This window comes from Macrosteles quadrilineatus, unplaced genomic scaffold (genome assembly GCF_028750875.1).
Source record: "Macrosteles quadrilineatus isolate MER2022 unplaced genomic scaffold, UCM_ALF_1.0 Scaffold_2__2_contigs__length_208266976, whole genome shotgun sequence".
Classification (NCBI taxonomy): Eukaryota; Metazoa; Arthropoda; class Insecta; order Hemiptera; family Cicadellidae; genus Macrosteles; species Macrosteles quadrilineatus.
In genome coordinates, this window is record NW_026542595.1 from 104,288,821 (window position 1) to 104,308,628 (window position 19,808).

General features: G+C 33.8%; 1 protein-coding gene across 1 annotated transcript in view; it reads right to left on the reverse strand.

Moving 5' to 3' along the window:
- Positions 1 to 13,772: 13,772 nt before the first annotated feature.
- The window catches only part of LOC128987012 (chondroadherin), an 80,290-nt gene continuing 74,254 nt past the window's right edge, over positions 13,773 to 19,808 (reverse strand). Inside the window, exons 5-6 of the mRNA XM_054407656.1 lie at positions 18,448 to 18,594; positions 13,773 to 14,483 (exon numbers count right to left, since the gene is read on the reverse strand). Coding sequence (XP_054263631.1) covers positions 14,169 to 14,483; positions 18,448 to 18,594 — 462 coding nt within the window. The 3' untranslated portion in view covers positions 13,773 to 14,168. The remainder of the gene's footprint in view (positions 14,484 to 18,447; positions 18,595 to 19,808) is intronic.

Genomic DNA, 19,808 nt, shown 5'->3' on the forward strand with positions numbered 1-19,808 from the left:
TAACATGATTTCACCGCCTAACCTCTACATGTTCTCCGTTGTTCGCTCGGAGAAAGTCAAGGCGGTGTTCAAGCTCAGACCACACATTGTGTCACATTTCATTGGATATTTTTACAAAGGCTTCCCTTATCTTTGCTTTAAGTTCATCTAAGTTTGAGATCGGCAAGTTATACACTTGATTCACAAATCCCCATACAAAAAATCACAAGGCGTAATGTCTGGAGATCTAGGAGGCCACCGTAGGGACCGCCGCGACCAATCCAACTGGGAAGGTTTCATCCGTCTGGCCGATGTTTCCAGAATCCTTAAACTGCCTGTACCATCGCTGCATACTGTTTCTGGATGGTGGATTTACATTGTATACAGTCCGAAATCTTCTTTTTACTTTAACCACTGATTTAGTCTCAATGAAGCACTCAAGGCGCTGTGCTTTTAAGTGCACATAATGCAACTGCGTGGTTTGTTTATGTTTTAAAAATTCAAGCGTGCTCACAACAATGGACAGCAGATTTTTGTTGAATTATACTAAAAAAACTTAAAGATGTCAGCTTTAAAATAAGCCATACTTGACTTTCCTACGACCCTCAATAACACGTATATTAAGCTGTAGATTTGACCCATTCTTTTTGGGACACGGTGTATATAAAACGTCGACTTAAGTATTACCTTAAATTTTAGTAACATTCCTTTTTGCGTGTTATAGTTCAATGTAAAATACAACGATCAAAATATTTGTGTAAATTTAATGTATTTATTTTAACGGTAAACAGGTATTGTATCAGACTCTTAATTGAAACTCAATATGTAAGCATTCACATTTACATACAGACCCTTAGATTAGGAATTTTCGCAAAATTGGTACACGTTACCTTTTCTCTAAAGCCTTAGTTGTTCAGTATAATATTTCTACCTAAACGTGCGTCGTGTTTAGTGGTATTACTCTAGGGGTTCATTTGATAATAACCCACATTACATCAGACTCAATACAAAACGTAATTACACAGATTTCCCAAAGGTGTTCAATGGTGTCAAATGATCACATTACGAGAGATATGAACCGATACGGGCTTGTTGTCTAATCTACCTGGTTTGCTGTGATTTCAATAATCAGACCAGCTAATAAATGGAATAAATGGTTTTTTGTCGGAAGTAATTAGTAAAAAGCACATTTGTTCATGGATCCTTGTTGATAATATAAGTAACAGGCATCCCCCTCTTGCTTCGCAATTCATTATTTTTTCCTCAGTGAATAACTTCATCGCATGTGATCTCATGTTGACTTTGAATTTTAATTTTTCATAACATGTTTACTAGGTTTAATTAACAGAAGCATACCTAGGGATGATTAACTAAGAAAAAACATAAACACTCCGAATTTATGCTCAGTTTTAAAACTCACTCACATAGGTCAAACATTCGTACTGTGTTAGTTAAATTAACAAATACGTATCTGTTGGAACAATATAAATACGGCACGATTTCATAGAAAATAAGGAACGTGTTTTTCTGTAACGTCCAAACATTCGTAGCGACATGTTTAGACTCAAGAGCTTGATGAAGATAAGGCACAACTGACTGTGAACTCGGCACACTGTATGAAGAGGAACCGACAGAAACCAGCTTAACAACCTCAGATTAAACACAGTTAAAGCTTTGTCAGATTATTTTGATCAGCAATGCTGCATTTAGATAAACAATTAGTAATTGAATTACCAGAACTATAAAGGATGAAAATCCAATTTTACTGTCTTTTTATACGACAACGGGTTCCAAATTAAAGGCTTATTTTCGACTAATACCTTATGATTAAGAATGTTTCCTTTAGTCCTGAGGAAGTGATGATACAACAATATTATAATCATCTATACATATGTATACTGTTGATGGAAAAAATGTTTTAAGGGCACAGTCTAATGCAATTTATATTATTTAATTATGAAATTCCTGAACAATTTTGCTAAGGCTGGTTTTAATTTGAGGTTATGAGTATTAGGATTCCTTTTCATTAGCTACTTAACTTATTTACAAACCGAGATGCGAATATTACAACGTTATAAGATAGACGCTTCTCAGTATTGAGCTGACATTCCATGTTAGACAGTTGCTTGAGATGACGTTTTGTTGTGTACATATTTGATTCAATGGTAAATTGTAGTTTGTTGTAGTGGCTGCCAACTTGCCACTCACAACTTGTCAATGTTTCACCGCGCGGAATTATTTACCGTGTTTGTTCCGTTGTGACTGGATTTCCGCTGCAACCGCTGTCATTTCTATTCCCACTTACTAAATGTTTTGTAATTACTTTTCGTCTGTTCGTACATTTTAATCCTTCTATATATTTTATTTGTTTAGATAAATGAGTTAACTTGTTATCATGGATAAAAATACTGCCTTGGTAGATATCTCATCCTTATAGATCAGTTGAAGACAATTTTAGGTTTAGGTCTGCCAGGTGCAATGTAGAGGTCTTGTTTTGTTTTAACATGTTTTTGTTTTGTTGTGTTTTGTTACAATTTGTTTCTTGTCATTTCAGTAATGTAAACCCTCGTCTAACCAAATAAATCATGGAAAACAATCATGGGTGATGTTGAAAAAATAATGATTTGCACATCGCATGTTCAACGTACTTGACAAAAAAACATTAAAATTGAAGACAAGGGAAATAAAACATTAAAATTGAAGACAAGGGAAATAAAGCGAACAAAATTATTTGATTAAATAGATTAATCAATAAAACAATTTGTGGCCGCATTGTTGTACTCCAGAAAGGGAAACGAAGAAAGGGAAAGGGAAACGTCCACAATATAGCATAAGAAATTTCTTAGTTTAGTTCTCACAGTGTGCTTTAATCATCAAGCGATTAATGCGTGGTATATTCTTAACTTTTTTAATGTATGCTATATTAAGTTCGGATGTTAGCATACGGTGGAACGTAATAGTTGTTGACCAGAAAACAGGATTCGTTTGTAAATAAAATGTTCTTAAAATATTTTTTCATATAGTGGTGCAATTATTTCTTACATAAAACATCGTTATACTGCTATAATTAATAACGCCTACCTTCCCACAACAGACTCTTAAAAATTCGAAATTGAAGGGCAAATAGAATAAATTTAAACGATTAAGAGTTCATTAATTAGAAAGAGTTCATTTCCTTTAAGATGCCAGTTTTCTTTGCATGATGCCTTGGTCAAGCGGCTTCAACTTTGACGTTGTGTTTAATTTCACAATACGAGAACCTGTGTTGTGGATCAAACAATTGTCTAGGAACAAGATTGCTTTACTATTTTATTGTATCATGGTAAAACATTGAAATATTAATAGGTTCTCTACATAGTATGTATTAGAACATTGTTATTGATGCATGCTGCTGTTTTCATGAAAAGACTTATTTATTTTATAGATGTGGTCGTGACTATTTTTATATCATTGCATGTTTGAAAGACAGTATTAACTGTTATATGTTAATTGTTTTTGTTTTCTTTGTGCTTATTTTCGGTTACACACCTAGAAATGGAACGTTGCCAATATACACACACAATCGGTACAGGACTTGAAAATACAAAAACCATTTTAGTCAACACAACACAATTTATTCTCCCTCATTTGAACTAAACATAGCGACGTTTGGTACATGAAGTAACCTTAGTATATTACATACAGTACAGTATATCTACATAGTTTGTGCAGAGGTACAAGCGTTTACAGTAATGTACATTCGTGTTTACAAGAAAAGATCTATTGTTCACTCATATCTTGTAGCCAGTTTCAGATATACATGGTGGTCATAAATTATTGGACACATTTTAAGATTACATAAACCAATAACCAAGCAACATAGAAACTTGGGAATTGTTTTATTGAATGGCAAATTTAAAACAGTTTTATACAGTAACTTCAAAAAAATAATTACATGAATGTCGATAATTATAAAAAGTGGTTATAAAAATGTGCAAAAATCACTCAAACAGTTTGTGTAAGTTTTTTCATCAATGACTCGTGTTGTGGCATATACAGCATGGATAGCATGGCATAGTTAGCATAACAAAACCAACAATGGACCTTTCTACACCAGCTGTGTATGATATTTGGTGAATCAAACCTTAAACTGACTTAAAAATGACAATTTTACTAGGGTTCAATAAAAAGAAAAATCTTTGGTTTAATGAAAGTAAATCTGCAATAACTGTTCGAAGGAGGTTTTGTTTAGAATATAGCCGTAATTCCCTGTGTAAACATTTTATAAAATGGTGGTACAGTCAGTTCGAACGACTGGGAAGTGTCCAACATATAGTCTAAAGGGTCCTCATCTCAAAAGAACATAACTTACAATAACAGTTTAGGTAATTTTGACTGTGTTTTTATAACTTTTATAACTGTGTTTTCATAATTGTTGACATTATTATAATTAAATTGTTGTTGTTACTGTATAAAACTGTTTTAAATTTGCTATTTAATGAACCAATTTCCATGTTTCTATGTTGCTTGGTTTTTTATTTATTTAATCTTAAAATGTGTACAATAATTTATGACCACCCTGTATATTACATGAGAATCTAGCAAATGTTTGCTATGGTGAATTGTAAACTTCCGTTTTATCAACCAATTTTTAACCAGGCAAGCATTGCAAAGAGACAACTTATTGCAAACGTAGCATCTTTATTAAGTTTGCTTTAATAAATTTCAAAACTAAAATACTTGCAATTTTAACAATAGCTCACTCTGCAAGAAGTGCGTACGGCGAACTAAGTAACAATGTAGTAATTAAATTCAAAATTGGCTACAATTTGTCATTGCAGAAATAGGATGTCTAACCTGGTATGTAAGTCCCAGCTAAAAGTCAATAATTGTTCTACACAGCTGGTGAAAGTATTTATACACAATGTTTGTACATGCTTTCTTTTTTAACTTGCATATCGTTATGACTCTGTAACGATATAATTTCTTAAGTTGTTTCACCTTGGCAAAGCTACATTGAAGGAACTCTAAAAAACTAATGTTTTAATAACACATGTTATACAGGGTGATTGAAAAGTCTGAGTACGGCTTAATATTTTGAAAAATAATAAACGTAGACCTACAAAACTTGGAATCAAGTTATAAGGCATATAAATCTATCTTAACACATATCCAGTGATCCGCTACCTCCTCAGGGGGACGGCCCGCCAGGATTCAGGAGAAAATCTTAAATGGAAGCATAGGTCACAATATGCACATCAAATTAAAGTTCTTTTTTAGTAGAGTACAATGCCGCAAACCGCACTTCAAAAGGTTGATCCTGCGCAAAATGACAGTTGTTCAAAGATTCATTTAATTTACATTGCTATTATACGCTTTCTCCTCAGGGGGCACAGCCCTATGAATCGGAAGAAAATTGTTAACGTAAGAATAAGTCGATATGCACATCAAATTAAAGGTCTTCACTTTTAGATTACGATGCCGTAAATTCAAGCTCAAAAGAATGCCTGAGTAAAAAATGGCAGCCGTTCAAAGATTCAAAATGGCGGATTCAAGAAATCTTTGAACATCTGCCATTTTGCGCAGGATCAACCTTTTGAAGTGCGGTTTGCGGCATTGTATTCTACTAAAAAAGACCTTTAATTTGATGTGCATATTGACCTATGCTTCCATTTCAGATTTTCTTCCGACTCCTTGTGGGCCGTCCCCCTGAAGAGTTATTAAATCACTGAATATGTGTTAAAATAGAGTTTTATGCCCTGTAACTTTGTACCAAGTATTGTAGCTCTATCTTCATTATTTTTTAAAATATTTAACTGTCCAGGGACTTTTTTACCACCCTGTATGGTATTCAAATTGCATTGCATTATTTTTTTAAATATTAAGCCGTACCCAGACTTTTCAATCACCCTGTATATAACCACATTATTTTTTCTGAAGATTTAATCTTGTTTAAATATGAACTTTACTTTGCTACCTTAGTTTATACTGGATTTTACAAATGTTTTGATAGTATTTTGCATCTCCAATAATATTTAAACGGCCGAATTCGCTTTTGTTTAAAAGCATAATATAGTCCAGTCAAGCATCCGTGCGTGCAAAAAGGACATGTAGTTCTAATTTTTTGTACGTTGTTAAGACCTATTCCACAAGTAAGAAACCAAGTTTGAAGCTTTAAAAGACCTGTGCTAGCGGTCTAGTGGCTAAAAAACCATAAAATTTTACACTTTTTTACTTTTTGCTAAATATCTCCCAAAGTATGACTCTGACAGAAAATGGTGCCTTACCTTTCTTAGACTGGATAAAATGTGCTTGAGTTTGAGATGACAACGACTCAAATACGTTCATTATTAATGTATATACAATACTTTAAAATGATTAAAATCCTGAGTTAAATTGTCACATGGCCCATCAACTTGGAACAGAAGGATCGAAGCTCATCGTTGGGAAAAATTTTGGCAAAGTAGCTTTCAAACAGAAAAAACAAAGTGGCAACATTGGCTTTAAACACAAGATCTAATAAAATGCCCAACAAGAATGTAGTTATTGATCCACTTACAATCTTTCCGTGAGTTTGCATAAATAAACAGTCGGAAAAGGATTTACAAGAATATTTCGATACGAAATGGGCCCGTTCCCTTTGTCTTTGTAAACTGAGCAAGGTATGCAAAATGGCACAAAATGCTCTCTACTCTGCTTTCCCTCATCTCTCCAGCTAAAACTCAATAGACGCCAATAAATACGTCGTTTTAGATTATGGATTGGATATCTTCTGCAAAAAGTGATAAACACTTATTTGTGACGTCTTTGAGCATCAGGGCGTAGAAGTGACTGTTGCACAAGAAGACGCCGACCGAGAAATAGTTCTGATGGCATTGTCTAAAAACTCTTCATCGGATCAAGTAGTCATTGTAGGAGAAGATGTAGAACTTCTCGTAGAATTTAGATAAAGATGGCCTCTCTTAAATAAACTATTCATACAGTGATGTGTTTAGTTTACTTTTATTTCCGCTAAATCCCCTTCCTACTATGTTATCTGCCGTTTTTGAAAGAACCATTGTATCTACAAGTGCCTGCTGGGGCTCAAAAGAAAGCTAATTAAATTATCTTTAATTTACTTCTGTTTGGATTTTCTCGTGGATGAGTATTTTTTTACAATATGTGTTAGAAGTACCTACTCTATGTATACTATCAACTGCCTGCCATTTGAGGATAAAATCATATGTTATTAATTGTTATGATCTATTTACTTTTTTGTTTACTTTTTATCAGTTTTTGTTCTCAACCATGTTAATAAACCATCAATTGTTTTTCATCTCTTTTATTTTGTAAAAACTAATCACTCATACTATCTATCATTAACATTATTGGTCCTAAATCGAGCCGGAACAGCAACATATCAAAACACTTGTATCTATATCACTGAAATTTTATTCATCAAAATTTATTTTATGTCTACCAAAATTTGAAAATTCATTATCATTATGGCATCACTGGAATCAAAAATAAAACTCCAAAAATCAAGATTACAACACCTGGAAAATGCTTCAGCCTTTTTCAAAAACAAAGATACATCTACTATAACTAAGGCTCAACTACAAACAAGACTTGAAGTTTTGGAAGCAGACTGGAAAAAGTTTGACAAAGATCACGAAAGGATCTGTGAGTCAAAGCCCGAATTGCTAGAAAATCTCGACTATCTAAATGAAGACCACTACAGCCGCGGAAAAGAAGCTTACCTCATCAACAAATCGGAAATGCTGGACCTCCTTGACTTAGTCTCAACGTCATCTCTCCAAAATGCAAGTATTACAGAAAGTAGTAAATCCAACTCTTTTCTCAGACCAAAATTGCCTCAAATATCTTTGCCACAGTTTGCAGGAGATTATCAATCCTGGAAACCGTTTAGCGATCTTTTCGATTCTTTAGTAATTTCTAATCCTGATTTAACTGATGTAACAAGATTACATTATCTCAAAAATAGCTTGGTAGGCGAGGCTGCTCAGTTGATATCTAGTTTTCAAATCACTGAGGAAAACTTTATTCCAGCTTGGGAAAAACTAGTAGCTAGATTTGAAAACAAACGGGTCTTGATTAAAAAACATCTAGATGACATTTTCAATATCCAACCTTTAAAACAAAAATCTGCCAAAGGTCTTAATCATCTGATCTCAACTGTAAATGAGAGTTTGGGCTCACTTAAATCTCTTGGCTCGCCGATCGATCAATGGGATCACATCTTAGTATATCTGACTGTTCATCGTCTAGATCCTGATACACACGAGGCATGGGAGCTTCACCAAGGCGTATCGACAGAACCATCATCGCTGCAAGACCTACAGACCTTCATCGAGGGACGTGTACGGGCTTTGGAAAACATCGAAGCCAGGGAAGTGTCTCACTCGAATGGAATGGTGAATCAATCAAAACATCAAGGTAAACCTCAGCACAATCCTAAGATAAATGCAGCTTTGGTAGCAGAATCTAAAGAAAAAGGTATGTGTAAACTTTGTAGTCATGCTCATTACATAGTATATTGCAAAGAGTTTCTCGCTAAAACACCTGTTCAACGTAAGGACTTCTTATCAAGTAAAAGGTTATGTTTCAACTGTCTTGGTCCTCACTTGCTCAAAGAATGCCGATCTCAAAAATCATGTGTGAAATGTGGTAATCGCCACCATACATTGATTCATGACGCTGTCAGTAAACCTTTTGATACATCTAGTCAAATCAAATCCACTTATCAAACACCAAATCCACTAAATACGGAAAGAAAATCATCAAACACACCACAAGTTTCCTCAAATCACTCTCTTCCCACTGTAAATCGACACACAGTTCTTTTAGCTACTGCTCAAGTTAGAGTAATCAGCCCGAAAGGTAACAACATTGTATGTAGAGCTCTAATAGACCAAGGCTCCGAAATTTCCTTTATCAGCGAGCATCTAGTGCAGACTCTTCATATTGAACGCTCCTCATCCTCACTCTCTCTTATCGGTATCGGAGGAAATCAAACATCAACTACTCGTGGAGTAGTGTCCATTAACATTGGGAGTCCATCTAATGACAAATTCATCTGTCCGTTAAGAGCTCATATTCTGCCAAAACTCACTGATAAGTTACCTACTATGACACCAGGTAAATCTAACTGGCATCATATCAAGAAGCTTCAACTAGCTGATCAAGATTTCATGACCCCTGGATCTGTAGATTTGATACTTGGAGCTGATGTTTATGGAAGTATCATTCTTCCTGGACTTATCAAGGGTCCGCCTCTATCTCCTATCGCTCAATCAACCATCTTTGGTTGGGTGTTATCTGGGCCGTGTGGACTTTTCATCAATGACAATAAATCATCAATGTATCATTGCCTACTGGAGAACAAAGTAGATGATTTACTTCAGAAGTTTTGGGAACAGGAGGATTTTGCTAAAGATCCAGTTCAGGTTTTATCTCTTGAAAATCAAACGTGTGAAGAACACTTTCAATCAACGCACTCTAGGACTGAAACTGGAAGGTATGTTGTTAAACTTCCTCTAAAAGAGTCTGCTGAAAATCTAGGGAATTCTCGAACATCTGCTCTCAATGTATTGAACTCAATGAAAAAACGTTTTGTTACTGATCCTAACTATCACAAACTGTATTCTAACTTCATCTCAGAATATGAATCACTTGATCATATGTCAAAAGTAGGAAGTGATTCTGTAGTAAATACTCCAACATTTTACTTACCTCATCATGGCGTCCTTCGGGATACCAGTTCAACCACAAAACTAAGGGTGGTTTTCAATGGATCACAGCGTTCTTCTACGGGTAAATCTCTAAACGATATCCTTCATACTGGGGAAAAGTTGCAAACTAATTTATCTGATGTCTTAATTTGGTTCAGACAATTCAAGTACGTCTTCTCTGCAGACATTGAAAAAATGTATCGGCAGATTATGGTTCATCCAGATGACTGGGACTTACAAAGAATCTTATGGTACGACAATGAACAACTTTGTACATATCAGTTGAAAACCGTAACTTATGGTTTATCATGTGCTCCCTTTCTAGCATTGAGAACAATGAATCAACTTGTAATCGACCATGGGAATCAATATCCTGTAGGGGCATCTGTTCTTTCAAAAGGAAGATATGTTGATGACATATTTGGGGGTGCTGACACTATTGACGAATGTCAAGAGGTCATAACACAAATCGAAGCGGTTTTGAATTCGAGATCTCTCTGCAAATTGACTGATGATCCTGATGACCTATCTACATTGACTCCTGCACATTTTCTTGTTGGTTCATCACTATCTACAATACCAGAACCAGACCTCAAGGAAGTACCAACAAATAGACTTTCAAGATGGCAGTTGTTGCAGCAAATGTTACAAAGTTTCTGGAAAAGATGGTCAAGGGAATATCTTCAGCAACTGCAGACAATTTATAAATGGAGATTTCCAAACACACAACTTAAAGTAGGATCAGTAGTCCTTATTATTGACGAACAATATCCTCCATCAAAATGGCCTTTAGCAAAGGTCATAGAAGTTCATCCTGGGCTTGACAATCTCATTCGCGTGGTAACACTGAAGACAGCTACTGGAATACTCAAAAGACCAATAGCAAAATTGTGCTCTCTTCCTGTCACAGAATAAAATTGCCCAGTTCCCTGTTGCAATTTGGGGGGGAGTATGTTAGAAGTACCTACTCTATGTATACTATCAACTGCCTGCCATTTGAGGATAAAATCATATGTTATTAATTGTTATGATCTATTTACTTTTTTGTTTACTTTTTATCAGTTTTTGTTCTCAACCATGTTAATAAACCATCAATTGTTTTTCATCTCTTTTATTTTGTAAAAACTAATCACTCATACTATCTATCATTAACAATATGACACAAAATAATATACCATGACGTATTTTTTTTATCTAGTTTGAAAAATTTGAATAGTTTTTAAATTATTGTATATTCTATAATAATGGACGTATTTGAGTCATTATCATCTTAGACTTTGACAAATTTTATCCAGTCTAGAAAGGTAAGGCAACATTTTTTGTCAGGGGCACTTCCGGTAGCACAGGTCTTTCGAAGCTGCAAACTTGGTTTCTTCTTACTTGTCGTTTAGGTCCTAACAACATACTAAAAACCAGAACTACAGGTCCTTTAGCATGCAAGGCGGCGCCCTTTTTAAGTTTAACTTGATTTGAATAATACTTTACGCTCACTACTTTTCGATTTTACTAAAAAAATGTATACAACCAAGTGAAAAATTACGAAAAACCCGAGCCAGACATTTCTTATACGCGTCTATTTCCTGAATAGGAACCTACACATTTTCACAAATTGTTTATATACATAAAACCAACCTGGACTTAATGTACACTCCTATATAACCCCTTTTATAACGTGAGGTCTAAGTTTATCCTGTTAGGTCATCATGTTAGAAATTGTTATTTTATATTGATGAACAATGTACTTTTGATTGGGGGAATATACAACATTGTCAGATGAAACAAAAAGATTTACAGTGTCAGTAGCTCAGTCTACAAATATGACCAAAACAATGTTAGTAGAATTACAACTCACATTACATACTACCCTTGAAAACACCAAAAACATTATGTTATCTTATTGTTCACAGCAATTTGTTAGTATGCTTTACAATTTATGTGCACATTATACATTGCATTGTAATTTACGTAATATTTCAACACATACATTAAATTACTTTAATCTCGAGAAGATGCTTGAAGTACAGTACATTTTTATTTACAACTGCCCCTTTTAAAATAGTTTTTATTTCTATGATCCAATTATAATTAGTATAACATGAATACTAGCACCTGTAAATATCAAAATTCACCAAAAATAAAATAAAAAGTTCTCACGATTGTACATACAGTAACAATTACTCGATAAAATATATTTTAAACCTTAAACTTCAACTCTTAACATGCTGAATATACATTGATTACATAATTAACCGTTTAGCCTACTTTAAGTAGCAAACCGTGTAAGAAAACTGAAAATCCTTTACGGTTATAAAGGAAAATCTTAAATTATATTTTTAACAGCAAAAACTTAATCTTAACATTGAATACTAAGCGTATGTATTTTCAAGCTAGATCATTGCGCTGGATTTCAATAGCTACTAAAATATATTTTCTAAATAATAATGAAGAAACTTATTTTTCGATGCTAACGTAACAAGTAAAAACATTTGCATCTTACAAGTAATTGTACACAATTCACAAAATATCTATATCTCTTGAGTATCCCTTAAATAATATAACTCTGAAATTTACAATAAAAATAATAAGAGCAAACTGTAGAAATTGTATCCACATTTACACACCTCTTTGAAAACATGAGAGGACGAACACAGATGGCACTCTATGTCCTTGGTCATTCTAATAAATTTGTGGATTATTTAGAGTTAGTTATTTACATAATATTCATATTAATTGTCTAAGCAACAAAATTACAGCGAATAATGTAGGTTACATATCTTTTATTGAGTTACCTACTAGGTTTAATAGAATATATTGCTCCATTTTGAAATCTAGTAAAATCGTTGCAATCGTTGAAATCACATGTAATTAAATGTAAGATTTTGAATACACTAGACATTTATTCACGGATTTTATTTGAATGCGAAACTAATTTACCGGTCCGGTCGTTAAACTATATCAATTATCTATATGTATTTATATTTTTTGACAACCTGTATCTTTGATGATCGTTAACTATAACGAATGGATTTATAAATGGAGAAATTCCACAAATAACATAGTTACACAATCGACTGAACAGTATCGTTTGTGCCTGATCTACGAAAAATATTACCTTTTTATAGATTGATTTAGGAAATCGTTTTAAGCAATGAAGTAACTGTGTGCTTTACCATTATTTGTGACGATAGACCAAGACCTACACTCTCTCGAGAATTCACAAAGCATGTGTTTTACACTCTTAACATATTTGACGATACGTTTCTGGACAAACGATCCAGTTTGAATAAACTATGGAAAAGTTCCAAAACATGCAAAATTACCAAAATGTCAACAGAAGAAATATTAAAATTAATAGAAGTTGACTTTTCCAAGGTAATTCACTAAGTATTAGAAGTAGAAAAACATTAGCTAGACTCCTTCGTCCTCAAATATGGCGTAGAAACTATTTACAAGGAAGGCAGGACAATATCTTTAATACAGTTTTGAGGTATTTTACGGATCTACTCTGCACAATCACAATTATTACTGACCGATGAGTAGCTTAAACTTTTTGCCATCCAAGAAGAACATAGGGATACAGCCATAAAGGAAAATATGTTTAATATATGCTAGAACTTACCGTTGACTTTACAAAGCCCTCCTCTACTTCCAAAGCTGTCGTCTTTAAGAACATTAAGAAATTTCAAGATTACCTTTCTATGCTGCCTGATGAGTACTTTAAGAACTCTTTTCCAATCCATAGCATTTAAGATTTGCATATTTTCTATATTTTAGACCCGTATGTTTCATTATTTTATCATGCTTCCATTTTTAAGAAAGTTGTTCCTGGCATCTAAAGTTGGACTTAATTATATTTGCTATTCATTGGTATACCTCAGGCCAATTTCACCTATACATTACAGCCAAAATATAAACTTTAGGTTTTTGTCCACCGCATTCGACACTGAAATCGTTATTAGATCAAATAATGATTATAGTTACCAGGGTAACAAACATTTGTTGTTGAAATACAATAATTGATTTTATTGTGCAGATCTTGGATTTTTAAAGGCGATAAATATTAAATATGGGCCCACACTATGATTTTCTCAATGTAGTCAATATCAAAATCGCAATTAGTTTCTTAAATACCTTGATTGCACTTAAACACTTTCTAATTACTAGATACATACACAGACCCAGGTCCACACCTGTCAACAAAAATCATTATAACACTTTATTTCCTAAAATTAACACTGTTAAAAAGTAGTTTTTTGGTAGTACCTTGAAACCCTCTCCACTACTACTATGTTTGCCAAAACTTTTAGTCAGCTGATCCCACAGGCCGCTAAATTTTTACACAGTTACGAGTTCTAAACCTATCAACAAAAATCCTTATAATCCTTCATTTTCTAAAATGTACACTCTCAAACTAGTTACTAGGTAATTCCTTGAATTTACCCTCCACTATTACTATGTTCCCGCCAAAACTGCACTCAGTCAGCTGACACCACAAGCCACTAACACTGTTAGACAGACGGACACCAAAGTGGGCAACGACGTTGCTCTAGAAGGAGCGTCCCAGTTTCCTCTGGTTACTTCTTCTTGACATCGAGCAATAGACTCGACGTCCAACTCGGCGATGGCTTTGCCATTGACCTCCAGTGGAGAGATGCAGAAGTTCTTGGTCCTGAAGTCTCCTGCTGTGGAGTTGCCGAAGGGGCCGTCCAGCAGGGAGTGGATGTGACAGTCACAGGGGAAGTGGTTGGCTGTTACACTCAGTGTCTCCACCCCCTCTATAGAGATTGCTCCCCCCTGGAAACAAAATTGGTGATGTAGAGGATAATAGGATATAGAGGATGATAATATTTTATCAGTTAACATTCACAATGAAAACAGTATTTCAGAAATGGAAATATGGAGATATTCATTCAATAAACAAAGCTTTTAGGGATTTTAAAATCTAAGCAATTTGACATACTGTATGTAGTACAGTAAAAATAAGTAAAAAAATTCCGTTAAACTAAAAACATTACAAGCAAGAAATTTGACACATATGTTAGGTGTATCTTCCGTTTGAGCATACTTAAAGTCCCTTAAAATTGAAACTATGCTACTGCCACCATCTTGTAAATTTGGTAGCGTATATCTGTATTTTTTGCGTATAATCGCTTTATTATTAGGGATACGGAAAAAAGTTTCAAATAACAAAATGTTGCCGACTAAAAAGGACAAACTCTTAGTAACCATCAACATTTCTCTAAAGCCAACAGATTTTAAGTCTTTTGCGATTAAGGATGGCAAATATTTTTTTTTAATCCAAATTATTATAAACTTCATCAAAAATGAATGGTGGAGTAGGTGCAACTCATACTTGAAGCATTCTTTTAGGCTATTGCTGCTTTAATTACATTCAATTAAACAACTGTTGTAAATTGACATAAATTTCATTGCCCTTCTTGATTGAAGAGAATTGAATAAATACTCTTTACCTACGACCATTTTTTAAAGTAGCCATTTCAGTCCAGTTCTTAGAATTGAAAAGTTTCACTTTACAGCTGTTTACTTTCATATCCGCATAGTTTCATTTCATATCCGCATAGTTTTCTCATATCCACACAGGTAACGGACCAATGAGGTTCAAGTATTGAGAGAAAAGAATTAAAATTGCAATGCTTCGAACGTCAACTAATCAGCTGATCAGTTGACCAATTTAATTGTTGATACGACTTGTTCATGTTGATACTCGCGTATTCTTAATTAAGTTGGTGGAAGTCTAAAAATAAATCAAATATTTGCCGAATTGTACCTGATACAATATTATTTATGGTAAGAATGCTGCTAGCAATGTAATATTTAACGAAGTTTAACAAACACGTAATTACAAGAAATCAGCTGATTATACAACAAGTCGTTGCATCACTTTCAGTGGCAATGATAATACACGAAAACATAACCTCTCTAAAAAGTTATCATTAGTGATTGTTAGTAATTAAATCCAGATTGATAGGGAATAAAAAACGGTCGTAGGTAAAGTAGTGTACGCAACTCGCGTTAATAGTCTTTACGACACTCGTAGAAGTTTTTAAGGCAAATTTTCTACTCGTGTCGTAAAGACTCACTTAACGCAATCGTTGCGTAAACTACTATTACATCATACTTCACGAAACAGGTACTTTTCCATGCGTATTGATAGGCTGGAAAGTTGCCCTGCACCGTGCCTAAACACGGAAAAGTAACGTTATGTGTAATTGTAACGTAAAAAACTTTTGTCTGTGCACGTAGTCAGATGATGAAATAAACACCTAACTGCAACGGCCTATGTTATTTTCTGTAATAATATTATAATTTAGGTTATGTCTTAAATAAATTGTAGTATGCGTTTAAAATTTATTAATTATTCTGTGTATTATGATGTAAAAGTATCATACGTTACTCACCCGGTATGCTTTAACATTGTCGCACGGTATAACACCACTTACCGAGCTAGTAACTATTGGAACATTGACAATTTTGCCCCTGAACTGTTTTAATGTACATTGTTTCAATATCATATGTTTTACTTTTTATATTGAGCTGTGTTCATGTTTATGTGTGTGTGATCAAAATAAAAGTGTGAATTCCTTTCTTTAATATAATTTGTTTCTCATTAATTTAAAAGTTTATTCTTATAAGTAATCAAGAGAAAGAATGCCTTGGACAAGTAAGTATCAATAGGTTATGGACTATTCTACAAACAAGGTATTTTTTTTAATTACTTTTAATGAAGCTATATAATATTTTTCTTCATTGTTTTGCCATTGTAACTGTTGACTTTTTTCTTGGAACAAGTATAAAATTGGTTAGACATTATGGCAAATTCAAATGAAAAGATATGTATAGAGAAACTTTTGGGTGCAAGTAATTAGACTAAATGGAAGATGCTTATCCAGTTGTTGTTAAGACAACAAGTTGAGTTTCATAATGGGATCTGAAGTAAGACCTATTACTAATATCTCTGGATCTGAGCAAAATGCTATTGCAGATTGGGACAGAAAAGATGCTTCTGCTATGTTATACCTTATGTCATCCCTAGGCGATGAACCATCTACACTGGTTTTGACTTGCTCGACTTCTAAAGAAGTTTGGGATTGTTTAATATCTGTGTATGAACAGTCTAGTGAACAAAGGCTAGATCATTTGCTAGAAGAGTTTTTTAGGTGGGATCGGGATCCTAATGAGGACATAGCTACCCATGTTGCAAAGCTTCAAAAACATTTTGCCGAATTAAATGATGCACTTGAAAAGGGTCTAACTTCAATTGAGAACAGTTGTTCAATTTAATTTTATCAAAGGAGAAAAGACCTGAAAGAATGTTTCAAGTATGAATTTGCACCTACTCCGCCATTCCCTTCTGATGAAGTTTCTATGAGAAAAGGCAAGAAAAGATACATTATTCTTATAATATTTGTAAAAAAATCAATCATACTTAATCACTGGTAGTTCCAATACCTTTGGGTTTAATCAAAACTTAAAAAAAATAATAATAAAAGGTTTATTTTTATAAATGGTACATTTTTTTATTTGAAGCATTTTTATTTATCGCTAACAATAAAGTTACTAAAGGTAAAAGTACAGAAATATTCTATTTTACAAGATTGCGGTCGTAGCACAGCTTCAATTTCAGGGGACATTTGTTATGTTCAATACAAATATACGCCCAACATCTGTACCGAATTCCTTCCTTACACATGTTTTTGGTATCAAATCAATTTTTTTTGTAGCCTAGTAATAGGCCTGACTAGGTCTAGTACTTAAGTAATAATTAAACGATAGAAATCCCTTAGCATTTGCGGCACTCTGGACAGCTCAAAACATGTTTTTGATCATGTTTGCCAAATAGAGTAGGTACTTCAAAATCCGTTCAAATTTAAGCGAAAAAACAGAATAGAAATCTATTTTCAATGAACATTCCGCAAGGCAGTGCAATTAGGCCTATTTTATATTTTTTTCACTTACGATCTTCAAAGAACTCAGGATATTACAGTCGCAACGTTTGCAGACGATACTGTTTTTGTCATCAAATTAGGATCATATTTTGGCATCATCAAACTTACAGGTTGCATTAGACGACTTGTTTCAGTGGCTACAAAATTAGAAAATTAAAGTAAAAGAAACAAAGTCCATTCACGTTACATTTATTATGTCAACAAGAACTTGTCCCCCAGTAACGTTGAATAATGCCATGCTTCCACAATCCATCTAGATTGGCTTATCGGTCGAAATTTAAAATTATTAATTGAAATCAAATTACTTTTATACAACATATTAAAATCTGTTTGGACTACGGTATCTAGCTCTAGGGAACAACTTCAAACTCAAATATAGAAATAATTCAAAGATTTCAATCCAAAACACTAAGACTAATTTTACAAGCACCTGGTATGTTTTTAATAAAGTTATTCATCAAGATACGAAATTGCCTTTGTTAGAGAAGAAATAAAAAAACCAAGCGAAAAATATCAAAGAGAATTACAAAATCATTCAAATTTCCTGGCAGTTAACCTCCTTTTTTATAGCGAAGCTGCTTATAGGCTCAGAAAAATACATCCAATCGATCTTCCAAATCGTTTTAAGTTTAATTCTTTTATAAAATGTTTTGTTTTGTATGTTAGTGCACTCGTTGGAGTGCAATTAACTCATTTTAAATTGTCTTTGACATTTACTTATTATTGTTTTAGTATAGAACAGATCGTAAATAAAATATTTGTTAAAAAATAATCATGCTTTATATAATTACCCTTGGAGACTCCAGTAAGTGGTTTCCATGGAAGCGGATGATCTTAACTTTGTTGTTCGGTTTGATGTGGAATTCTTGAATTGAATCGATCTTGTTGTTGTACACGTTCAGGCTGCCAATGTGGTTAAGACCGTCGAAAGCACCCGACTGGAAATGTAAAAATTGTTAATGGAGCTTGCATAGGGAAACTGTTTTGCTAGTATACTGTACCTGAAAACGTTACATTTAATCTGGTGAAGTGAATCGCTTAAAACTTAGGCTCCAAGGAATATTTATTATGACATAAAGCTTTTATTATTTTTTTCATTCAGCTTAAAAACACGAAAATTTAATTATAATAACGTATGTTCATGGTGGAATCAAAGCCGACATTATAACAGCCTTGCTCGAAGCTATGTCCTCTTCGTGCTGTTTCCTGTGTTTTGAATTATTTAATTAATGTTTATTCCCTATGGAGCTGATGATCATGAGCAGAAAATTAGTTGTCATTACAGAAACCAAGCATTACTTAATTAATGCAAGCAATGCAAGGAGTTCGGATACTTCAACCCATAATAGCTTGTCAATAATGGTAGGGTGGTATGAATTTCATTAATGTATTTACTCCATATAATCGATTGTCAGTTATGTTCAGTTAAAAGGTTATTTTTAATTATATTTTGATACGTTATTGTTATAATAACCGCAAAAACAATTCGATGTGAAGGTAAATAGTATCCTAAGACATTTTGTTCTGAGTTTTGTGATAGGCCTAGGCCAAGTAATATTAGTCAAATGTTATAACGGTAACTATGTCAAACCTGGGTTAAATTACTCAAGCCCACGAACGACTACTTAACGAACTATTTAACAAGAATAATCCGACCATATACTGTTACAAAGTTCGCGAATTAAACTAAGTATCACATGGGCACAGGCTTTGATTTCACTTGGCCCTGATGACTTTGAACTGTACTGGGGTCGGGACAAAAAGAAGTTTTGAACAAATTTTAGGAAAGCTACTAGTTGTGTACTATAGTTTGTGGTTATCTGGTGGGATGAATTTTTGAATGACGGTGTAACCGTTAATTGCCAAGCAATTAATTTAACTTAGTTATTTCTTTATCTGAGGTGATTTCTGACACTTCATCCCATAAAAAGCTTGTGTAATGTCATAAAAAAGGAAGGGTGGCTTAGATGTCATACAATTTGATTTATTACGAAGTGAACGAATCTATGTATCGTGTATAGCGGAGTCGGAGGAAAGTTGTCCGATTGTCTGCGTGTGTGTGTGTTTGCACCAAAAACTCAAGAACCGTCGCACTTATAGCGTTCAAATTTTGCACAAATAATTATGACACCAGCGGGAAGACCCTATTAAA